General features: G+C 51.7%; 1 protein-coding gene across 9 annotated transcripts in view; it reads right to left on the reverse strand.

The window, feature by feature from the left end:
* MICAL2 (microtubule associated monooxygenase, calponin and LIM domain containing 2) overlaps positions 1-24,921 on the reverse strand; it is a 195,337-nt gene that overhangs the window by 75,098 nt on the left and 95,318 nt on the right. For 4 of the 9 annotated variants that reach the window (XR_006740833.1, XM_045577653.1, XM_045577657.1 and 1 more), the window contains exons 9-21: positions 24,261-24,518; positions 22,953-23,068; positions 22,038-22,164; positions 21,343-21,433; positions 20,161-20,308; positions 18,963-19,162; positions 18,466-18,572; positions 12,590-12,661; positions 8,897-9,046; positions 7,357-7,545; positions 5,875-6,081; positions 5,544-5,645; positions 4,046-4,174 (exon numbers count right to left, since the gene is read on the reverse strand). Coding sequence is in view for 8 of the 9 variants with exons in the window: in XM_045577653.1 (XP_045433609.1) it covers positions 4,046-4,174; positions 5,544-5,645; positions 5,875-6,081; positions 7,357-7,545; positions 8,897-9,046; positions 12,590-12,661; positions 18,466-18,572; positions 18,963-19,162; positions 20,161-20,308; positions 21,343-21,433; positions 22,038-22,164; positions 22,953-23,068; positions 24,261-24,518 (1,896 nt within the window). In the remaining variant the exon portion in view is untranslated. The remainder of the gene's footprint in view (positions 1-4,045; positions 4,175-5,543; positions 5,646-5,874; positions 6,082-7,356; positions 7,546-8,896; positions 9,047-12,589; positions 12,662-18,465; positions 18,573-18,962; positions 19,163-20,160; positions 20,309-21,342; positions 21,434-22,037; positions 22,165-22,952; positions 23,069-24,260; positions 24,519-24,921) is intronic. The other 5 variants (XM_045577654.1, XM_045577655.1, XM_045577659.1 and 2 more) reach the window with 2 other exon arrangements.

Genomic DNA, 24,921 nt, shown 5'->3' on the forward strand with positions numbered 1-24,921 from the left:
GGCCACGAGAGAAGCCCACAATCTGTTGGAAGAAGCAGGAGGCTCTCAGGAGGGAGACTCCCTGAGCCCCACCAGCTGAATGTAAGGGGTAGGCATCTCGTCTATGGGGAGACCTCACTCTGATGGATTCTGCATGTGCACAGCCCACTGCAGAGTCAATGGTGGGGTGTGGTAAGAGAGGGAGGGAAGTTGGGGGGGGGGGGCGGGGTGACCATACAGCTGGCAACATTCTCTCCTTAGTGCTTACAATGGCTTCACAGTGAGCCCTGGAGGCTCCGTGAGCATCAGGTACAACCTGGGTGCTTTTCGCAAATGGAGAAACGAAAGCACAGAGAGGGTAAGTGACTTGCCCTGGCCCTTTCCGAGAGCCCCCCCATCATTCCCAGCCACACTTCTGTGAAAGGCACACACGGTGGATGCTATTAAGACAGCCCAGCTACACCATCATTTGATGGCTAAGGTTGGCTTAGGAGATGGGATAAGAAAAAAGAAAAATCGGAGAGAAACAAGGAACAAAGAAGAAAAGCTCTAGAGGTGGTAGCCAGGGGCCTGGGGTTGGCCATCCCAAAGCCCACCCCATCTGCAGCCCTCCCTCCATTAGCACTAGGACCCCTGGGCACTCGTCTCCTCCCCATTTTCTGTTCTGTGGCTTCTGCTCGGTTCTCACTTTCCCAGGAAGGACCTCCTGTTACCCGATTAAAATTGCTACCCTCCCCTTGCATGCCAAGCCCCTGCTATCTGCTAATTTTCCATAGGAAGTATCATCTTATCTTCTGACATATGGCATAACTTACTTCTGTATCATATAGCTGTTGGTTATCCCTCCTACTAGGAGGCAAGTCCCATCAGGGCAGGGACATAACTCCTGCTCACTGATGCACATCTCAAGAACCTGAGATGCTGACATCAAGCTGTCACTCAACAAATATTTATCTAATGAGTGAACGCTTCCTCATTGACTCACTGAGTGCCCTCGGTGTGATGCTGTTTGAAGAGCCATTGGGGAAGCGGTGGCCAGGGCCTCCTGTGAAGCTGTGACAGGAGACAATCCCGCTGACAAGAAGCATCTGTCACACCAGATGCCCCACATGCACCCAGGCAGCTGCCTTTTGCCATCACCTAGGGAATTAATACCTACAGAAACCACGTCAGGGAAAGTGGGGAAGTGTGGTGGCTCTGTCCTCAGCCCCGACAGGGCAGTGAGCAAGCCAGGCCATCCTGAGGTCAAAAGAAAAGCAGAGGCAAGAGAGGGCCTTGACCAGGACCAGCCAGAGAGGGGCTGGCCAGAAACTAGCAAGGCGTGGGCTGATGGCTTAGCCCCGAGCATGAGCTACTGTCTGTCTATGCTCAAGTGCCCTCACCTTTTTCCACAGCAGGAAGCACTCCTCACTTCAGAGTAGCCTTTTTGCCCTTCCGTGAGGAGTGCTTTTTGTGAGGCTGATGGCAGAAATGCCAGTCTCCACCCATACAGCTCACCATCACATGAGCCAGGAATCATGCCCTTGTACATGAGAGAATGGAGGCCAGACAGGTGAGGAGACTGATCAAAAGCTGACCTGGGACAAGACGTGGGCATCTCAGCCTTGGCTATTTTCTTCTCCTTCTTTTTGTAAATATATTTTTATTGATATAAGAGAAGAAGGGAGAGTGAGAGATAGAAATATCCTATATAAATAAAACCTCAATATGCAAATTGTCCGAACAGCAGAATGACCAGTCACTATGAGGTGCACTGACCACCATGGGGCAGATGCTCAACGCAGGAGCAGTCCCTTGATAGCCAGTGTGCTCCCAAAGGGGTAGCGCCGCTCAGCCACAAGCCAGGCTCGTGGCTGGGGAGCGGGCCTAAGCTGGCAGTCGGATATCCCCCGAGGGGTCCTGGACTACAAGAGGAGACACAGACTGGGCTGAGGGGCCCACACCCCCCTCCAGTGCACCAATGTCATGCATTGGGCCTCTAGTCAATTATAAGAATCATTGATCGTCTGCCTCCTCCACACTGGGGATCAAGCCCACAACCCCAGCATGGGTTCTGACTGGGAATTGAATTGTGATTTCTTAGTTCATAGGATGATGCTCAACCACTGAGCCATACCGGCTAGGCAGCCTTAGCTATGTCCAGTGGACTTGAAGACAGAAAATGTGTTTCTCCATTCCAGGGATTTGTCACACCATGATGGTGACCTTGGAAAAGGTAGGGGGGGTGGGGGCTGATAAGATTCCTTGCTTGCTTCTTTCTTAGAGATGGTATCTATACCCTTCTTCCCACAGTGCTGGGGTAAAAGGGGGTCTAGTCCCCAGCTACACACCAGGAGGTAATTCCTAATTTCCCACTAACGCAGCGGCAGGGAGCTGGTCTGTGCATCAGCTAACAGCTCAGTGGCAAATGAGTAGTCACTCTGATGGGGGACATTCAGCCCCACTGGCCGAGCTCAGCACAGGCGGCCGCTGGACAGACTGGATGTGTGCAAAGGAGCACAGTCTGTGCGGAAGAGACTCCAAAGCCACTGCCACGTGCTACGGCTAAAGACGTGACCTCACATCCGTTTCCAGGCTCATCCATCCCACGGCCATGCTTCTCCGGAGGCTGCCCCTCTCCCTCCCAGCCTGGGGATGTTCTTAGCATATTGGTATCAGGAGGACAAGGGGAAACATGCAAAGTGCCCAGAGCCCACATGTAACAGTTGCTCACGGTGCATTTCATGATCAGTTTAAACAGAGGCAGCTCCCCACCTCCTTCCTCCTCCTTCCCTCCAAGCCAACCTCCGCAAAGCTCTCCACGTCACCCTTCTAGAACACGAGAAGAGCCTTCACTTGCTCATGGGAAGAGGAACCAAAGGCATTCCTTAACACGAGAAGAGTGGGCTCGCTTTCATCCTCACTCTCTGCACCCCATGAATACTTTCATCCCCAAGTTCAAGTCTCACCAGAATTCTGACCCTCCACCCCTGCAGTCCTGTCTGCCTGCCTTTGCACATGCCAGGTCCTTTCTAAAATACTCTCCCCCTGCGGACTGAAAGGTCTCAGGTTTGATTCCGGTATCTATAGAAGGAAAATGTTAAAAAGAAAGGAAGTGTGTGTTGCCTTCTGCTTACCATTCTGGCTTCCTTCACTTTTCTACAAGATATATTGTTGAATGAATAAAGCAATGAATATTTCTGATATATTAAACTATTATTCGTTTCTGAACTCTTCTATGTTCTCTGATGTCCCTAAAAGGTCTAAAATGATATTTTCTCTGCTTATTTCTTGATAAAAAAAAAAAAAAAAGTAGATGCCTGGCAAACAATAATAATCGAAGATGTATATAAAGTGAACAAATGAACAAAATATAAACATAATATTATCATTGATATTTCAATTTATTTTCTATAGCCTCCTTCATTGTTACTCAGTCTATCTGCACTTAATAATTTTATTTGTATTCAAAATAAAAATACATTAAATACTAATAAAAATAAATAAATAAAATAAAATACTCTCCCCCTCCACCTTTCTCAGCAAATCCTCCTTATAACCTCCACCATTCAGCACCTACCCCCCCTCCTGTGAATCCTTTCAGGCCTCTCCCCTCGGAGTTCCTACAACCTTGCCCTTTATGCCTCTCCTAGAATTCATGTGTAGTGTTATATTAGGTTCGCCACATGAAACTGCCATTTTGTTAGGTCAGAAATAGCCAAATAGCAGCAATTTCATATGGTAAAAAGTTCCTTATGTCTAGGATGATGTGCTGTGTGCCATCTAGACTGTAGTAAGAGAAACCTCCTATTTCTCTCCTCAGCACCTGGCACAGTGGCTGGCATACGGTGTGTCTAACTAAAGCTTGCTGGACGAATGAGCGGTGTTAGATGAGTTTTTGAGTGCTGCCTGATTCTGTGATGTTGCCAGATCCAACCCAAAACCAGAACCAAATCCGGGCCCATTGGGAAGTATCTTATAGATTTCCATCTGCCAGGCCCAGCTCAGCTGGCTGTGCAGGCCGAGCAGAGCGGGGCGTCTCAGAACATGCAGGGAGTGGAGGGAGCTGATGGTTCGGGACAACTACCTTTCTGGCAGGAGAAACAGAGTCAACAGCCGACGGAGAGGAAGCGGCAGCTGCTGGGTCAGGAGATGGAAGGCAGGAGGGAGAAGACGGAGGCTGAGTATGAGACAGGTCTTTAGAGAGGAGCTTATTCTGCACAGAACAGAAACAGAGGAGAGTGGTTATCCCCGGCCAGGCACAGCATGCTCGCCAGGGGGCAGCCCCTGCCTACGCATGCCAGGAGGGGAAGGCGCATCCAGGCCCGCCTCTTCGGACCAAGCAGAGGCCTCTGCCACTGGAGCCCAGCAGGGCTGTCTGGCTGCTGGCTCCATTTTCTGCTCCAACTCCCTTGTCACACTGTAACAGCTGGAGCAGGTGCACCCTGTTCCTACCTGTGTGTGCCACAGATACCAGCCATGTCCCGAGTCCCTCACTCTGGGGTCTGGTAGAAAGTGGTAGGTGCAAGTTTAGCAAAGGAGAAGCCTGGGCTACTCCGGGGCAGATAGCCTCTGCAGCTGCAGGCACCTGCGCCACCTAAAAATGAGCTAAATAAATGCAAAGCCTCCTTCCCATGTCAGTGACTCTAGAGGAGGCCGAGTGAGAGGCCCCGGGAGGAATGTTCTAGAGACCAGGTTTATTGCAAAAGAACGTCTCATGCATATAGGTGCTGTGGGACCTCCTATCAATTCTTTTGTCCTTTTGCCTGCACACACTCTTCTTTTCTGCAAGTTTCTAAATAAGCACCTGGCTCATGGGGGGCGGGGGGGTAGGGAGGGGGCAGGCTTTGTATTCTAAGGCTATGGTCGGCAAACTGCAGCTCTTGAGCCACATTCGGCTCTTTGGCCCCTTGAGTTTGGCTCTTCCATAAAATACCATGGCCTGGGAGAGTCTATTTTGAAGAAGTGGCATTAGAAGAAGTTTAAGTTTTAAAAATTTAAAACTCAAAATAAATTTCAATTGTTGTACTGCTGACTAGTGAGTTTGCCGACCACTGTTTTAAGGCAAAGCCATTATTCTTGGCCCTGTGCTGCCTTTTGGGAAAGCGGAGTGCAGGTTATAGCATGGGGCTGACCGCTTTCGCCGTGTTTCCCTGATTAAGGCCAAGGGGAGAGTCTCCGTCAGGCCCCCAAACATCATGAACAACTGGGCTGTTTACACCTTAGAGGTGCTGTCATGTAATTCTTGCAACTGACCAGTTTTCCTTTGTGCTGGCTCTTAGGAAGCTCAGAGCCTATTCTAACAGCCCGTGTTCCTGTTCAGTAACATTTACCTTTGACCTGAGTGAGCTCTTCACTTCTTTCCTTGGTTTTCCCTTTGTCCCGACTTATCTACTTATTTTAAGCGTTCTTATTTGCATCTTTTTTAGACAGCGCCTTGAATTCTTCAGTGGCTGGACAAACGGACCGTGCCTCATGCTATAAAAGCACTGGGAAGGAGGAAACGGGAGCTCCAGAGACTGAGTCATGACCGCCTCACGGGCTGTCCGATGTCCGGGCTCCTGGGGCTGGGAGACCCCATTTACCTGAGGGAAATCCCCATGTCCAAACATGGAGGCCAGGTGAGCCGCCTTCTCCTTAATGTTCTTTTTGTGAAATTCCCTGTTGGCCAAGTTCTGAGCCCTCTTCTGCAGCCAAAGTGAGAAAGGAGAAAGAAAAAGAGAGAGTGACAGAGACAGGGGTGGTGGGGTGTGGAGGGCAGTTAGGCAGGCTTGTCTCACTCCCCACACACAGGATGGGGGACAGGGCATGAACAGTGAGAGAAGAAACCCACCCTGGGCAGGCGGAGGAGGAAGGGGAATGGAAGGCACCCCTCTCTGACCCCGGCAGAGGCAGGGCGCAGGGTGAGGCTTTCACCTGGAGAATCTTCTCCTCCACTAGCTGCAGCCGCCGCAGCACCCCCGACAGGGCCAGCGCCCCCTGGCAGGCAGGGATTTCTTCGCGCCCCCCCAGCTGCAGGTCAGACTGGGCTCGGGCTCTGCGGGGCCGGCTCGGGCACTCTCCGCCAGCAGGCACTTGATTTATCTCTCGGAGCACATGCCCCGTCACAACCACGGAGGGGAACTGGAGAGAAGACAAATCAAGCTTCCTTCCCTACTAGGGCCCTTGCATTGCACCCCCTCCCCCACAACATGAGGATCCCCAACATGAGGATCCCAGGAGGACCAGGGGCCCAGGGCACACCAGGTGTCACTTTGAGTAAGATTCCAAACTAACCTCAGGCGCTGATTGATGGTCTACCATCTGCACCAGGATCACCTGATATCTCCTTTTCTTTCTTTCTTTCTTTCTTTCTTTCTTTCTTTCTTTCTTTCTTTCTTTCTTTCTTTCTTTCTTTCTTCCTTCCTTCCTTCCTTCCTTCCTTCCTTCCTTCCTTCCTTCCTTCCTTCCTTCCTTCCTTCTTTCCTTCCTTCCTTTCTCTCTCTCTCTTACATTTCCTTTTTAATTTATTCTGGCTAATAACATTATATAAATCTAACATCCTCCTTAACGTAACTGTTGAGCCTCCTTCCAGACCCACCGAATCAAAACCAGTACAACCCATATTCTCAACCCTAGACACACACTGCAGCCACCAGGGCCCTTTAACAAAATACCCAAGAACGGGTCTGACTTCCGGAGGTTCTCGTTGAATTGGTCTTGGGATGGGCACCAGAGACTGGTATTTTTTAAGTACTCCATTTTTTTTTTAATTGAAGAAAAACAAATGTCCATTAGATAATTATTATACACTAAGACAACATCTCTGCTTCATGCCCACACTGACCTCATTCAACTCCACTGCCCAGAAGCAACACACATGTCTCATGCTGTCCAGCCGTCTCTGTATGCTATGGTCAAAACAGTGAGTCTGTGCACATTCCCAACCCAGAGATGCCGGCTAGGGAAAGCCACAGCGCATGCTGCCGCTGCACCTGCGAGGTGCTCGTCTACTAGGGCGCCAGGGGGACTGCGCCCCACCCCAGCCTTCCCCCTTCAAGGCGGGCAGCCAAACGGGCCACCTACACCCACTCCGCCATCACTGCTACTTCCTCATCCCTTTTCACATCAGCCTAGGTAAGTGGTCTGCAGCTAAAGCTGTGTTCCGGGGGCATCTGACAAAATAGGCCGCAGACTGTGTGGTGCAGACTGTGTCCCCAAGCAAACAGACCACCAGAGAGAAGCACAGCAGATACCCAGGACCAATGGCATGTATGGAAGGACAGCATGCTGTGTCTGCCTCCCCAGAGAACCTACGATCAGCCCTACTCGGGTGTGCAGAGGCTGACTGAGCCCACCCCTCTGCATCAGAGTCCCCTCTGACTCCACCAAGACCCCGTCCAGTGGGAGGAGCCCTACCTGCCTTTTCAGAGGAGGCGGCGGGCTGGCGGTGAGATCTTCTGGCTGGAGACAGCGAGAGTGAACAGGAGGGTCAGAGGACGAGCGAAGGACAGGCTTACCTGTCCCCGAGACATGGCGTTCCTGGGAGGAGGACGGGAAGTCCAAAATAGCAGCCGCAGGAAACACGAAGGAAAAGGCTGAGTCAGACTGAGAGGGAGGAGGAGAGGAAGGGAGGTGGGGAGCGAGAGTTTTCAGGTGCAGAGAGAGCAAGTGTGCCATGGGCTGAGCTCTGGCCAGGCTCCTGCCAGGAAACCTGAGCCCTGGCTCTCTGTCCAGGCGGACAGCAAGGCCCGGAGTCCCCTCCTCGGGGACAAAGTGTGTATTCAGGGAGGCCTTGCTGTTGGCTCAGACCTGGACACTGGACAGGCCCTGCCAGAGCCCATGCCTGGCCAGGGTGGCCGGCCCCCGAGTCTGCTGGAAATGGAAGAGCTTCCGGCCTACCAGGGGACAGGAGCTGATGGGAGAAGCTCTAGCAACACTCAGGGCTGCAAGGGACCAGCCTCCAGAGGGGCAAGTGAGACAAAACGTCAGAGTAGAAGTCTCAGAAAATGACCCCCTTATATGAAAGCCTGGCTTCCTGGAAAGGTCCGTTTGTCTGGAGGAGCACGGTCCACCTCAAGACCAAGGGGACCTCTGTGATCACCTAAAAACCGAATTAACCTAGAGTCTGCCCTCCTCCTGAGAGGAGCCTCATCTGTCACGGGACAGGTGTTGTCCAAAGAAAGATCAGCCCCCTTGCCCCAGGCTTTGGTAATGTGGCAGTGGCATCCCAGAAGCCTTCAGGGGAGCCAACTGAGCCATGCAATGCAGACCCCAAGCCAGAGTCCAGGAGAGGTCAGCTCTGCCTGATGCCTGACCTCAGCTTTGCCCGCCGTCAGCCTCACCTTCACCCTGGTCAGACACTCAGCCCTGCCAACCTGACCCGAGGGAAGAGAGAGAGGCACCACAACACTGGGGAAGTTGCTCTCCATTGCTGCAGGCCCACAGTAAGCTAAGACCCCTGACCCAGTTTCCCCTTGTTGGGTGGGTCTTCTCAACAAGGACTTGGTGCTCTTCCAGGCAGTCAACACTCTAAAGCTTCCTCCCGCTGCACATCTCATAGATAGCAGCAAACCAAGTCATGGTTGCAAAGTAAAGCCAAAGTAGGGAAAGGGTTCTTCTCTAACGCAGAACAGGCAATTGAGCCTGCAGCCTGTTTTGTAAATAAAGTTTTATTGGAACACTTGCATACACATTGGTTTAGGAATTGTCTACGGCTGCTTTCCTGCAACAATGGCAGAGTTGAGTAGCTGAAGAGAGATCAGATGGCTCCTGAAGTCTAAAGTATTGGCTACCTGGCCCCTTTTAGAAAATTCTGCTGACCCCAGGTCTGGAAGAAGGCTTGCTTGAGCAAGGTGTGGCTGGCATACCTGAAATCCATCACTAGCCAGAACATTTCTGCTGGCTTCTCAGTTCTGGTCACCAAGAAGGCTGCATGTGAGCATGTGATGGGACTCACCTGCTTCAGGAGTGAAGGGTTCCGAGAGCTCTCCTCGAACTTGGCCAGCAGCTGACTTGCCATGGACTTGACTTTGTTCTGATTTCCACCTTCTTTACTGACACCGCCCTCTTGACTGGAGCCCAAACTCCGGCTGGAAAAGGCTGACCGCTGCAAAGTCCAAATCAGTGCGTTGGTGGTTGTGTCCCAGAACCCAGATATCAGGGAGGGGGCCTGGGGGCTGAGGACAGGGGACTCATTTCCTGAAGAAGGAGACCTCCATGGTCTCAGGAAGTGAGGCACAAGCCGCAGGCAATGCCCAAAGACGGGCATAGCCAGGCTTGGGTGCCTGAGAGTTAGGGTTTGCATCCTGACTCTTTCTCTTCCCAGCCCAGTGGCCTTGGCAATAAACTTCCCTAAAGTTTCTGCATCTGTAGAATGGGAGCGTAACACATTTCACATGGTTGCAACACTCACACACACAAAAAAAATCAAATATAATAATGAAGCGGTGAGCAAAATCATTTTCAAAATACATCCTGTGGCTCCCAAGAGGTGAATAGTAGGGTGTGTGTGTGTGTGTGTGTGTGTGAAGGGAGCAAGAGGATGTCCTTGAGGCACAGGCTTTGGACATCTTCCTCCTTCCTCCTTGCCATTTCAATCCCAACTCCAAGCTGCCACGCTCTCTTGGGGCTACCATTTAAAAACAACGTTTAATTGTGAAATAATTTTGGATTTATGGAGAAACTACAAAGACAGCACAGCCAGTTCCTGCATAGCCTCCACCCAGCTGCTCATAATGGTAATATAAGGAGCAATCCTGATACTGTCACCCCAGGGTGATACCACGAACTACAGACTCGATTTAAACTACGCCAGTTTTCCCACATGCTTCCTTGTTTGGTTCCAGGATACAATCCAGGATCCTACACTGAATTAAGTCATGATTTCTCCTTAGTTCCTCCCATCTGTACAGTTTCTCCATCTGTCTTTGTCTTCTAGGACTTTGACAGTTTCGAAGGGGATGGGTCAGCTCTCGTGTACAAAGTCCCTTAATCAGGGGTGCTCTGATCTTTTCTCGTGGTCAGACCGGGTTCTGCATTTTGGAGAAGGATGCCACGGGGTGAAGGGCTCCTCTTGGTGCTTTGTACCAGGTACATGATATCCACGTGACTAAGGACGGGTGAGGCGTTGGCTGTGATCTTTTGATGATGCTATTTTATAAAATGGAGTTCCAGTACAACAGGAGGTTATAGTTCAATTCCTGGTCAAGGCACATGCCCAGGTTTCAGGCTTGATCCTCAGTGGGGGGTCTTGCAGGAGGCAGCTGATCAGAGATCCTCTCTCATCATTGATGTTTCTCTCTCCCTCCCTCTCTGAAATCAATTATTTATACACACACACACACACACATTATATATATATATATATATATATATATATATATATATATATATATATGGAGTTCCATGTAAGGTTTCTTTAGCTCATCTGCTACAAATAAAGCCTGGAAAAGTACCAGTCTTCACGGAATGTTCATCTCCCCTTTCCATAGGATCTGCTCCCACAGGCCTCTGGGTGAAAATGGCCCTGTTGTGTCCAGTGGGCAGTCTGCTTTCCCAGAAGACAACAAATCTCTGGGACAGACATTCTCAGGACAATAAAGACATTCCGGGGAAGCAGCAAGCTGCAGTCGGTTGTTTTTTTAACAGATTCCCTAAGAGCTGCAGCCCCGTGGGAAACCTTGTCTGTGCAGCCACCCTGAAGTGCTGGACAAACAGCAACCGGAGTCACTCCCCACTTCAAAGTGGGAAGTGTGACTGCACAGCAACCCAGCCTGGAGGGCAAGGAGGGCGGGTTAACAGGAGGTCACTGTTTGCACAAGGCCAAAGTTGCTGGGATGGTGGGTCGTGCAGACAGCACTTCCCAGACATGAATCATCAGGGGCTCCTTCAAAAGCAGATTTGGGCTCTGTGGGTCCAGGGTGGGCCCTGAGACTCCGAATTTTTAACCAGCCGCCAGGTGATGCTGATGCTGCCGGGTCTAGGCCCACACTTACAGTAGTGAGAATTGAGAAAGAATTATGATTTGGTTCAATTTGACTTGGAAGCAAAGAAAGCTGGCCTGGAAAACAGCCCAGAGCCATCTCAGAAGGGACAGGTGCGACAGATTTCTTTCCACACTCCCCTCCTGAGCTGCCGTCAACAGAAAGAGCACAAACAGCCCCTCACATAAGGCCCAGTGAGAGGCAGGAGCAGGCATCTCCCTGAGACAAAGTGCATGTAAGGGACGCTTCTAAGGGGGAGGCCAGAGCAAATCCCAGGCACACAGGTGAGAGCCAACCCCTTAACCGGGAAAAAGGACATCTCTTCTGCCTGTCACTCTGCCTCCGCTTCCTCCTCTCAATCATCTCCCAGTTCGCTGGCTTCTGGCTCACAGCAGTAATTCTTGAAGGGATTCTCCCAAAGAAGTTCTAGTGGTTCAGACAGGGCAATTTGGACTCAGTGGGTAATATGAGTGTGAGCACATTTTAAGACACAAATGGAACTGCAGGCTTTATCAGCACTTCCCTTGGAGCATCCCAGAAAATGGGCTGAGCAATAGGCAGCTCCCTCTTTCCCATGCGGGCTTGGTGGCTCTATTCGTTACAAAGTTCAGCTGTGAGGACCAGCGTGCTGATCCCGGTCAAGGCTTCCACATGAAGCAAGTCACAGACATGAAGACAATGTCATAAAAATATACATTTAAGATGGGAGTCTTTTCTAAGTCCTATAACTCAGGTATACTATACTATAACGGTGGTCGGCAAACCGCGGCTCACAAGCCACATGCGGCTCTTTGGTCCCTTGAGTATGGCTCTTCCACAAAATACCATGTACCCTAATTAAGTTAATAGTAATTAAGTACCTACTTATATAGTTTAAGTTTAAAAAATTTGGCTCTCAGAAGAAATTTCAATTGTTGTACTGTTGATATTTGGCTCTGTTGACTAATGAGTTTGCCGATCACTGTACTATACAAACAACCCCACGTGCCTCTGTGTCATAATCGTGGCGTCAGGCATCAGGCTAGCTAGAGCCGGCCTCCCGCCGTTCACTGACAACACCTGGGCTTGCTTTGGTGGGACTAGAACGGCCTATTCCAATGAAGGCATCTCTCAGGTCTCTTTAAAGAGCTGCCTGGGGAAGTGGAACCGATACCCTCTTTTTCTGCTGATCAATTTTTCAGTAGCAGGAGAGAGATTCGTGCCTGGTTTTGACAAAGTAATTTTCTCCTGTCACCAGAAGGTGGCACTTGCGGGCACTGGGACATTGGCCTTAAAGACAATGTGCAGAGAACAGGAAAGGTAGAAACAAGGATTGGGAGAAAAGCGGGACAGCTGGTGCCTCCTCACTGCTCACTATTGATAGTGATTACCTATTTATCAGCATAGGTGCCATAGGTCATAGCATCTTATATGATCTTTGAAAACCCTGCCAGGTTTCACGCGTTTCCAATGTATCATTTGTAGTTTACAGACGTGAGCTCCCCCCTGGCAGGCTCTGTTTCTCAAGGTCACATCGCTGGTAAGTAGTGGAGCGAGGACCAGAACCGACTGTCTTTCCACCCAGTCAAGCTTGGGACTGAGCAGCTCCAGAGAGAGGAGAGCAAGGAGGGCCGAGGCGGCCGAGCCTGTGGCCAGCCTCTGTTGAAACCGACGCTGTGCACACGAACCTCGTGCAGGCTGTTGAAGCCTCTCCGCCTCCGTTTGTTCATGTCGTTATTCTCCTCCGTTTGGTTGTCCACCTGCAAAGGCCAAGACAGCACCGTGAGCCCAGGACCATCACGAACCGAGGATCCACCGACAGCCCTGGGCCAGCACTGGGCCCGCAGCCCTGCCTGCCCAGGAGACAGACGGACACGCCCTCCCTTGCACCCGGACTAAGGCTACACAGAGCTCCGTTCAGCCACAGGGGACGGGATGGCGCCTCACTCCACCTGGGAATCACATCCCCAAGCCCAGCTGAAACATCGCACAGCACAGACTCCCTGTGACAGGGCAAGGACCCTTCTCGCTGTGAACGCGACCTCGGCCCCAGGCCGTGGCCTCCAGGGCTGCTGAAGCCCCTCAGGTGCTGCCTATGAGACCACCTCTGACAAGGGGGTGACGCTGGCTCATCTCTCGGGCAGGATTCGTGGGACTCAGAGCAGCTGCCCAGGAAAGTGGCGTCCACTCGGCCACCACCCCAGCTACCAGTGCGAGGTAGCTTCACTTCACAGGAGCACCAGACTGTGTCTGAACCCTACGGCGAGTATACAGCCAGGGTGCCCAGGACCGTGTGATTCGTCGCTCTTTGTCCCTGGCATCGTTACAGTGCCTCCTTTCACCTTCCAAAGCATCCTGGTTTAGACAATCCATTACGTGGTTGCCCTACCAACAGCCTTTTACAGCGTACTTTCTGCTGCCCGACTCTGGACATTTACACCAGAGAAGTATGCTCTCCCGAGCCCATCACATCACCTCTGTGAGGACCACACCGGCACCTGCTGTCGGGCTTGAGTCTCAAAGGAACGAGTGGATCCGTACAGGCTGTGCTGATGCTATGGGCTGGGCTGGGTGTGAGGGCTGACTTAGTACTTCTCCTGCACACGGCAGGGTAAGTCCATTCTTGACAATGAAGTTAAACCTCTCTACCACAGTCTCTAGCTGGGGCCTTCTCCAAATGGCCAGCCCCTTGAGGACCACGTAATCACCCCATGACTATGCCTCCCACCCGCAGGGAGCCTCCTGGCCCTCAGAGGGCCCGCCAGAGCAGGCCCAAATCAAATCCCGGCCTTTGTTCCACTTCGGAGGCAGCAGCTAGGGCGGCTGGCCACTCGCTCCCCTCCAACCCAGGGGTGCCGCCTTGTCAGCCCTACACATCCTAAACTTGCCCCATCACAGGAGGATTCTTTCACCCCCTGGTTGTTCCAGAACAACACTAAAAGTTTTGGTTGTTATTATAATAAATGCTAACATACCACACAATAGCAACAGCAATAATACCACCCACTGCAGTCCCCAGCACGGTCTGCTGTGTGCTCACTGGCTTCCAACAGAAAGCACCTGCTTCCCGTGCTCTTACACCCCCTTACCCCTCCCCCCTCCCCATATTTACCAGGATCTTCAATATTTTCAAAGATGAGATCAACCAGAGCTTAGTCATTAATATTTGTTTAAAAAGTTGACCCAGGCATCAAAAAAACAAACAAACAAACAAAAAAAACCCAAACAAAACCTCCAACAGATCAAAGGGCCCTGCCGTCCCTCCCACATTCTCCCCAGCTCCCAATAAATCATTATTCTGTGAATGGAAATTATTTCAGGCCCAACGCTTGGGCAAACACCAAGAGAAACAGATGACCTATTTGCAACAGCGCTGGGTCTTAGAGACACAGGCTCTCTGGCCCCAGCTCCACAGCCCGTGAATGCCTCGCCGGCCTGGGACTGCAGCCTGTGGAAGCACAAGATGTCCTGCCCACCAGCAGGAACACGCGGTAACCATCTTTGGCTTTTCTATTGTTTTTTGTTTTGTTTTGTTTGTTTATTTTTTTTCCACCTTAAATGAGGACTTGGCTTTTCCTTCAAAGAATAACACATGTTATTCTCTCTTTTGCATTCAACAGCCGTGGGTGTGACTGTACCAGAGCCTGTCTAGGTCCAAACCCAGAGTTAGCTGCGGGCCCACAGAAAGCACGTCTGAGGGAAGTGTGGGCAGTAACAGGACCTAAGAAGACCCCAGTTCCTTCAGGGAAAGTGTGTGGGGCAGGCATAGCTCCTCTGCTTCAGCCTGACCCACGGGACACTAACGTGGTCTGTGAGGAGAGGTGAGCAATGAAGAGCTAGGCTAAACCAAAATGGTGGAGAAAACGCAAACTTAGATGTCTATGGATTTTTTTCTTATCTGTATATCTCTATTTGGGAACTAAAGTTGCCCCAGCACCCCCATCTCCTTGGGCTCTATTTTATTCTGCAAAGAGTTGGGTTGCAAGGAGAAAGAAAATACTTATTGTGCCAGTCAGGCAGAACATGAGAATAAACCAGTAATTCACTTTCTTTTCCTATTAATATTTTTCCATCCCTTTCACATGAACTTTTTTTAAAATCATGATTTCTTAGTAACTTGTAAGATTCTGCACACTAAAAATCATTTATTAAACTAATTGGTATCACCACTAAAAAAAAATTTAAAAAATTAGACATATAATATATCTCCCAATCTGATAATTTATTTGATCAGCACAAAATCACCATGTTCCCATATTGCCTGACTTAATGTGAATTTAGCCCAAAGTAAACAAGCTTTGTATTTAGTTAGCTAGTATAACCAAATTGTGGAGAAATTAAGATCTGGGTCACAGGAGGAGAGACTGGCCATTGCAGGCGAATGACCTGGCTGAGAAGGGTGGTTGCCATGTGGTTTAGAAAGATGGCCAGTGACACTGCCAAGAGTGTCTCTTCTTCTTCAATGGCAGCGTAGAAAGGAACCATGGGTTCCAATTCTGACACGAATTATTTCCCGGCTGTGTGACCTTAGGGAAATCACCTAACCTCTCTGACTTCAGTTTCCTCACTGTAGGATTGTACACTGTCATAACTGGTGTAGGAATTAATAAAATCATTTATGTAAAATACTTCTTACAACATGAAGTGCTATGTTAGTGTTAGACACCATCCCTAAGGTTAATGCTAGTTAGCAGCAATTAGAATTCAGTTCTGACTTTGACATTTACCACCTACATGACATTGCAATTTAACTTCCCTACCTCCAAGTTTCCCCATCTCACTGGGATGAGGGCATATTCCCCACCTTCCTCAGAAGGTGACTCGAGGGGCAAATGGGATACACAGGAAACTGTCCCCGAGGCTCTAAGTGCTACATCGTCCATGGCTTCAGGACCGAACCAACAGTTCGATCCAACTAGTTCCACTCATCTTTTCAGAAGACGAGCATCTTTATTTTAGCAGCACTTACAAAGGGCATGGCCCGTCACTTACGAAGCCCCTTCTGCGTGCCAAAGAATGTGTCAGGCCCGCAGAGTGCATTTGTTGACGGTGTCTTCACAGCAATGCAATGCTTGTTATTAAAGTCATCTTGCAGATAAGCCAAAGGACTTCCTGAGAGGTGTAAACATTTCAGCAGACCTAAAGATGTGTCTGCTTGGCTTCAACGTGCATTGCCATGCTGTAAATCAGCTCAGAACCTCCGGCTGTGGTTGCACAGAGAACAGGAGAGATCAGCCTGCAAACCACAGGTGTGGTGTTTGTGCATGTGAGTACGTGCAGCATTGGGACCTGGTCCTCTGGACTCTCTTTCCCAAACCTTCAAATCTCTCAACTGAGAAGCACTAGAAGCTCGCCGGGAGCTTTGGCTGCTGGGTGGGTGGCTCTGGGAGAGGAGTTGGGAAGGGGAGTGAGAGGAACTTCGGAAGCCCCTCTAGAAGGTGAGCTTCCCTGGTCAGGTCCCTGCTTGTCTTGTTCACTGCTCTACCCCTAGCTCCAAGGGGAGAAATCAACATAAAATAGGCACTCAGGAAATGTGTGTTGAGTAGATGGAAGGAGGAAGCACATTAAAAAAATTTTTTTGTTAATCCTCACCAGAGGATATTTTTTCCATTGATTCTTTAGAGAGAGTGGAAGGGAGTGGGGAGGGGGGTAGAGGGGAGAGAAAGACAGAGAAACAGAAACATTGGTGTGAGGGAGACACATCAATTGGTTATTTCCACACTCATCTCAACCAGTGCCAGGGAACAAGTCTGCAACTGAGGTACATGCCCTTGACTGGAACTGAACCTGCTCCTCTTCAGTCTTCGGGCCAAAGCTCTAACCACTGAGTAAAACTGGCCAGGGTAGGAAGCACTATCTTCCCTAGCAACCGCTCACTCTTTGCAGAGTATTGGTGCAAGAGACACATGGAAAGGAGTGCTGGGAGGCTGACTCAGACTCATGTGCACGCCACTCTTCCAGGGACCAGTGCTGGAGGAGGACCTGGGTCAGAATCAGCCAGCTGAGCAGGATCTACATCCTGGGCCACTAACACGCTTTGGGATGGGCTTTTCATGGACAAGTGACAATCTCTGTGCTCTGCTGTCCTCCATGGAACGGGCTCAGAATGGAGAAAACATTAGGCCCCATACATGTATATGTCACATGTGACGCATGTAATGGCTGAAGTGGCCATCAATGCAGGCATAACCCACACGTGGCAGGCCTAGGAGAGCGAGGACAGAGGCCACATATGTTCAGGTGTCACTGCGGTGCGTGGTGACAAGAGCCCTGGAGTCCCCCGGACATGTGCTGGGCAATGCAGCCCTCTCACTGAACTTCTGAACGGGGAACCCTGGGGTGCAGAGCAGACAGAGCTCTGCTGAAAACCCTGACAGACTTGTGCACCTTCCTCCCAGCCCTCACTTGGTTCACCCTCCCCTCCCTGTAGACAGGGCGTGGGGGAGCGCTGAGAATCCTATGCAGCCCCTGGAGTTAGCCCAACAACTCCTTGCGACATTCCGGGAAGCACAGGCCTCAGTGGAAAAAGTGACCACTGTTCAGGCAGCTGAAAGAAAGGAGGGAGGCACCGGGCCCTGGCCACGCCCTGGGTGGAGGGGAGGTAGGACATGGCACGACTGTCAGCAACCGAGAGAGGCTGAGACAGGCAGAGGCCTGCACCCTCTGCCAAGCCAGGGGAGGCTCCCATAGGCTGAGTGCCAGGGCAAGCCCTGGGCCAGGACTTGCCACCTAGCACCCCAGGGCCCCCCTTTTAAAATCTGTACAATGAGCATAATAAGCAAGACAACTTGTATTATCCCTTCCCCAGAGATGCCATGGCTCAGATACAATTATTTCTCATTAGGCCCATCATTCCTAAACTGGGTACCATGGCACCCCATGGCCCCAGTCAACTCACAGAGGAGCCTCGGGGTATTTCAATTTTCTAGGGAAACATGGTGAAGTCTGCCGTAGACCTTGCAGAATGCCCTTATGAAATATTTGGACTTAACTACTGAACTACTGAACAAATGGAACTCCTGGGCGTTTCTTTGGACCGAGGAGCACTGAGAAAAAAAGTACTGAGACAGGCAGTGTGCCATAGGGCAGGGAAGCTTGGGAACCTCTATATTGTCTCTGAGCTCTTCAAAGGCAAGGAGCACATAGTAGTTATTTCTGTCCATTTCCTCCCCTTGTCACAAACTAACTAAAAGTTCAGCCCTCATGTTGGCACACTGTAGGGTCCAATGGACATTCGTTGAATGAATAAAAAAATGAATAGAACAGGATGTGTAAATGTAGCATCACCGCCCTGCCACTCAATGGCCCCTGTGTTCTTGGTCTAAATAAACTGCTCAACAAAGTGAGAAGCTGTCTCTCCTCCCCACCTAGGAGGCTGCACTGATCCACAAGGACTTCCTGCAAAGGCTTCTAAGTCATCAAAGTCTGGGGGAACTCATTGAGTTTTACTGTGTGAGTCTTCTGTGTGATTTATCAGCAGACACAGACCAAGAGCAGGACATTCTCCAACCCAGCCCCTTCCATGCGCAAAAAGCAGTTAAAGGAAAGCCAAGCCTGGACTTACTCGTGGAGTCCTCTTCCTGGGAAGCGTGAGGTTGAGATAGTTGTGAGGAAGGGATGATGTGGCCACGCCCAAGTCAGCATTTTCTCCATAGTTTTTGCCCCAAGTGTCTGTTAGGAAGGAAAAGTATGGCTGAGATCTGGATCCTGCCACAGCTACCCAGGGGTTCAGGGGTGTCACTCCTATAAGGTCCCTCCAAAGTAATTTTCTCCCCCCTGATGAAAGATGTGAATGGCCTGGGTAGGGAGCTGTGCAGTCCCACCAGAGACCGCCAATGCCAGGGGAAGACCAGGCCCCAGCATCATGCATCACCGGCACACAGACCCATGTACACACACAGGTCTGGGTGTGTGGGACCCACCCCTGTTTGGCCTCAAAGACAAAGGGAAAGCATGTGTCAGCCCAGAACAGAAGACACCGGGGTAAAGAGCAGCCAGGGGCGGCACAGGGCAGAACTGGCTCAAGGGCAGAGCGAAGCGTGGTCCAAAGCAGGTGCTTACCCACAGGCCTCAGCGGGGTGCCCCGGAAGAGCTCATAGAACTTGGACAGGTACATGACCATGCTGAGCTTGTCGGGCTCCTGCGTTGACGCCATCTCTTGGCCTGTGGTCACTGGGGGGATGCCAAATTCTCGCTCGGCCACGTCAAACGCCAGCTGGTTGTTCTCCACAGCATCATCTTCGTTCAGAGAGTCAAAGTTGCTGGAGAATCAGAACAAGGCGAAACTCAGGGAGAAGAGGCAGAGGTGGGGGAGTGAAGGAGCAGTGACCCCAGCCCCGGTCTCAAATCACACCCCCACCCCACTGCCCGGGAGCCTCAGTCACAAGAAGCTAACACTGTCCAGATTTGGGTCACAAGAACATCACGGCTGTCAGAAGATGGTGCCTGCCATTTGAAATGCATGAGCTACTTTGCCTTTAGGTAGTTCCCTTATGTTTGTTTTCTTTTCTTTACAAAACTAACATGGGCTTCTGGTCAAAAAAGAATCAAGTGATTTATAACCTGTAAAGTGATAAGTGAGAGTCACACCCCCTTCTCATGGCAACCTCCTGTCCTACAGGTACCAACTGATAACCTCTTCGTAGGTCTCCTTTCAGCCTTTTGGATGCCTTTGCTCGTGGGCGTGAGGTTGCCCACACACACTGATTTAAACACAACTTCAATCGATGCATTGTGCTTTCAACGTCACGAGGTATTCACATAATTCAATCTCCCTAATGAACCTGATATATTTCCCAACTTATAAACGAAGAAACAAACTCAGAGAAGGCATGCAGCTTGCCCAATGGTACTCAGCTAGTCAATTTGGGTCTCAGCTCTAATTATTTGGGCTATAAACCGTCACATTTCCCACCTCAAGAATTAGGTCTTACCCATAATTCCTGCCTAAGGGTAGAACTCCATGGTGGGAATGCTCAAATTTCCCACGTATGGAAATGGAGGGGTGGGAGACGGGTAACCACGGAGCCTGAGTTACATATTAGGAACACAGATCAAAGCAGTTGTGGGCAGATTAATCAGTGCAAAGGGGAAACAAAACAAACTTAAGAAAAAACTCAAATCAAAAATATGCAAAGAGAAATTTTGAACCAAGTTCTGTAGATTCTGCCTCTAGCAGAACAGTCCTGGTTCTCCTCGTCTCCAGGGTCCCCTGCAGGCAGTGAGGAGCTGGGCAGGCCCAGCTGGGCTCCAGACTCACATCAGCTCAGGCCGGAAGCGGTGGATGATGGCACACAGGGCCAGGCCACTCCGCCAGGACGTGGTCAGGTCGGTGATGTTGACGTGCTGGTAGCCCTCGGTCTGCTGCTGGCACCAGGTTAAGAGCTTGCTGGGCCGGATGTCTGACTCTGCAGTAATGGGAGACAGACAGTGAGGTGCTCTGGGGAAATCTCAGGGACCCCTAGGGACTGCTCTCTGACTGACCCATTTATGGAAACATGGGGAATAGCGCCAAGGCAAGGGGCCCTGTGGAGAGCATGGTGGGAGAGCAAGATGCTGGGGCAGGAAGCATGCTCTCCTACAGCAGGTCCCCAAGACCTTCTGGAACAGAGGCAGGATGACGAGGACTCTGCCAGCATCTCATTCAGTGGGGAAGACAGACACGGATGCGGGTGACAATGATGCAATGCCATAATGATGGAGAAGCAGGGTGTGTGGGGGTGGGGGGGACCTGTGAGTAGGGTTGCCCGGTGTCTGCCAGGGCTGGGGCCTGCCACAGAGAGGCACAAAGAAGGTACATTTGAGCTGCTTATTAAAAAGTGTCTAGCAATTAATCAGACAGAAGAAGGCACTGCAGGAAACCAGAAAGGACTGCGCCGTGGAAAGACCAGGAAAACCCTCCCCGTTTGTGTAGCATGGAGGATGACGGGCAGCAGCAGTGGGGCACGTGGTGCTGGAGGGAAGGGGGGTGGCTGGTAAGGCCAAGTGAGCCCTAAAGCAGGGAGGACACAAGGTCTGGGTGAGTGACTGGAGGCCAGAGAGACCTATAAGCAGGATGGTGACCTAAGCAAGGCCTGATGGGTGCTTGGAGTTATTCCTGTATCATTCTTTCCCTCCAGCTCTGTAGTCATGGGGATTAGGCTCTGGATGACCAGGAAGAGAGTGGAGCACATGGAGGCAGACCCCAGACTGGATATAAAAGGAAAAGAAGAGCAGGTCCCAGGGAGGTAATTTTGCAGTTCATTGTAATATGCCAAGCATGCAACACGTATGAACGCCTTGATGGCGATTATTCCGTAGGGTGTCACTGTCCCGGTTTCACAGAAGGGGACACTGAAGAGCAGATGAGCGGAGCCTGGCCAAGGTCACCCAGGCTCTCTGTGCCCCTGGGCAGCCTCCTCCCTGCAAAGCCCCTCCCAGGGGACCCGGGAGGGCAGCTTACCCTGCCTGGAGAGGCCCACGGATCTCCTCATGGAGCCCAGCCTCTTGAGGGGGGAGTGGTGCAGCTCCTTAGTGATGTACAAATGCTTCACCTACAAGCAAGAGAGACCACGCAGCTGCCCACCAGTCTTCCTCCACATCCCAGCTGCGGGGCCTCGGCACCTGATCTTCTCAACTTAGCATCTATCGGCCACTCCTTTCCTTTCCCGCTAGGACCCTCCATGAGGGAACCCAGGCCACCTGGGACACAGAGCGATGGGCTGCAATTATCCACCCAGATGTGGAAGCACTCACATGTAAATACAGGTCATGGGCTAACTTTTCAAATGCACCCCACTGTTGGAGCTATTAACTGAGAGGCTCTGAGTCAATGGGAGAGAATAAGAGGCCTCTAGGACGATGATGGAAAGGACTCATATTCGCCAAGTAGATTGTTTGAGGGAGCTACGCTTAGCAACACACACACACAGTGACAAATGTGTGTAAATATATGTACAAATGTGGACATCCACTTACATGTGTTCTATTTCTCTCCTATGGGCCAGAGAGGTGCTGACTCCATGTTACCCTGTGACTCCCCTAGGGCCCAGGGGCCTTGGTGGCCTTGGTCCCAGGGATGTGCTGAGATTTCAGGGGACCCCTCCTTCCCACAGCTCAGTGCAGGGGACCCAGACGAGATCCCAGGGAAGGACTTACCTGATGGGGCCGCACACAGTGGGAGTTGAGGTTTGGGTACCGTGTGCCTGGGTCCAGCGTGTACTGCTCAAAGTTCTTGTTTATGTTCTCCGGGGTCGTTTGAGGTAACAGCCGGTAAAGACTTTCTCTGGAGGGAGGCAGGGCATGGGGTTGGGATTGCTCTTGAATCCTGAGGCAATGGTCCCCACTCCCATCCTCTCGTGCTCTCAAGAGCTTCTCAGATGTGTTTGCATAACCCTTCCCTGCAAAGCCTGACCCTCGTGGTTCTTGAGGCCTGCAAAGTGGGGAAGGTTCAAGGGGTGCAGAGGAGGTAGGAAGGAGCCCGGGAGATGGGGAAGCTGGCATTTCCCCCAGGCAGAGCTGGCAGCACAGGGACCTGTGGTTTTGTTATAACCACCACTCAGCCACACGGGCTCCGGTGGCCTATCCCCCATGACCACAGGCCGCCACACCCAAGACCAGCCAAGGCCGGTCCCCACCCACCAGTCCTTACTGCTCCCAGGCCACCAGCTGTCACAGCTACGTGGCCAACAGCAGGGATCTGGGAGGAAGCCCAGGCTCTCCTGGGGGATCAGATGACCAGCCCCCAACAGGGTGGGGTACTCAGCGCTCCATGGCACCTTCCCCCAAACCTCTTCTGGGTTCCAGGCAACTGAACAGTGCCGGAACCCCAACTTCAGGACTACCCTGGATGAACATTTCTCTTTGGCATCGAGGGCCTATGGTCCTGGCCCCACGAGAGTCACTGAAGGAGGTAGATCGTGACAGAGAACATGTCCTTGGGGACCCTGATGATCAAGCTACGTGTGGGAAGGCAGGTGGGAGGGGACCGAGCTTCATCCAGGTGCCACCTAGCAGCCAGCTGTGCTCCCTTCCTGCCCCCAACTCCCAGCCCTCTACCCGGCCCACACTCACCTCTCAGCCAGCAGCTCCAGCGGAGGAGCACCCTGGTCCCAGCTCTTCACCATCCAGGCTGTGTCAAAGGCTGCCAGGAAGCCGCGGGCACAGCCCGTGCCCATGGGCCAAAAGGGCTGCAAAGGAAAATGGACATGTGGTGTGATTCTAACCACTCCCAGCCTGCTATCCAGTTCCATCCAGCACTCTCCCATTGCCAGGCCCAGGCGAGGCTCTGGGGATGCAGGGTGTGGTGGGATTCAGGTTGGGGGAGAGGTGATTGGGCAGCTGCTAAGATTCACCGCAAATACAAATATCCGCAAACCAAGCCCTAAATAAAGGGGCCTAGGACACAGGAATAGCAAAAATGCTCTGGGGCTCAAAAGAGGCAGAGGCAAACTCCCACCCTGGGGAACAGAAAGGGGGAATGATTCATAAAAGATGCATTTGTGCTGACTGAAAGAATGCATAGGATTCAGATTTAATCCATGCAAGACCAGCGGGGATGGGGGGAGATAGTGGGCAAAGTCTCTGTGGCTGGAGATGGCAGAGCCTGGTGGGTGCAGGGTCTGCGTGGTGTGGGTTCAGCGGTGATTATGGAGCAGAGTACTGAGGAGAAACTGAGAAGTGGGTGTGGGGTGAGGTGCTGAATGGAGCTCCTTCACCAAGGAGCTTAGGTTGTCATCCACAAACACGGTGAGCAAGAGGCGAGTCATCAAACGCCCTGCTGACTACACGGGCCTGTGTACGCCCACAGCATGGTTTGGGACTGGATGCTTACCTTGGGATAAGTACATAAGCACATTCTGGTTAGTGGTTCCCCTGAAGATGAAAACAGATCCCTTCTGAGGGAATTTATGTAACCTAAGGATCCTAGTGTTTGCGGATTTTCTCGGAAGCCTTCTGAGTAGGGAGGTCACGGACAGAACTGGACTTTGGGCCCAAATGCCTCTCCGCCTCCTACATGACTTCAATGTTACAAGGCCGCACAAACCCACCCACATGAGGAAGGGATCTTGGCCCAGCTGAGGGCCCAGGTGCTCTGAGAAGGGTGCCCTGAAGTCCAGACCAGGCCCCCTGAGTTTGTACTTCAACAGAAGCACCCCAAGGAGGAGGAGAAAGCTCTCTGGCCCATACAGACACATTGGCTCCCCTGGATTGCGTGGAAGGGCCGGCTCTGAGGCCAAGCTGGGCTCTGTGGAGCCCTTCCGACTGGCCGAGGGCCTGCCCACCCCCGGCTGTGTGACAGCGGAGGCTGCCAGGCAAACATAAATGGGGGGCCTCTCTTCAGGCAGGAGTGAGGGGCCCCACGTGCCGTGTGGGCGGTACCTCAAGCAAGCTGTCGCCCACCAGGGCCACGAGCAGCTGGTGGGACTGGCGCTCGCGCACCAGGGCCGCGTTCTCCGAGGCGTACATGCAGGTGAAGTCGAACATGGCCACGTCGGGCTGCTCGTAGTGGTTCATGGCGAAGTCTAAGGATGGCAGCTGGTAGTTGGTGGCGAAGTCTGCAGCCTCGCGGGCGTACGAGAGCAGGTGGTCCTGGTTCACATTCTCCGAGCACAGCAGCATCTCTGTGTCGATGTAGTCCTGTGGGGAGAATGGGAGCACAGTGCGGCCGCCTGCCCCTCCGGGGGCGAGGACCGACTGGCACCCCCTCCCTCGCAGAAGGACTTGGAACGGGGTCTGTACAGGGAGGCTAGTCAAAGCAGACATAGAAAACCAGGGCCAAGGGAAGAAAGAGGAACCCAGTTGGCCAGCTGTGAGGGTGAACAGAGTTCTGATTAAGCATCCAAGCCAAAAGGGAAATGAGGTCTATCACAGTTCTCGCCTTATCAGAAAGAAAGCAGCAATGAATTCCCCGGCGAGGTAATTTTTTCCTGGCACTAAGCTCTAAAAGAACAGTCTCACGTAGGGGTTCCCACAGACAGCTTGGTGTTGCGGTGGACCCTGAACATACTAACGGTCTTGCAGCAAACAAAGCAGCACCTTC

The sequence above is a fragment of the Pipistrellus kuhlii genome, unplaced genomic scaffold (genome assembly GCF_014108245.1).
Source record: "Pipistrellus kuhlii isolate mPipKuh1 unplaced genomic scaffold, mPipKuh1.p scaffold_m20_p_9, whole genome shotgun sequence".
Taxonomy (NCBI): Eukaryota; Metazoa; Chordata; class Mammalia; order Chiroptera; family Vespertilionidae; genus Pipistrellus; species Pipistrellus kuhlii.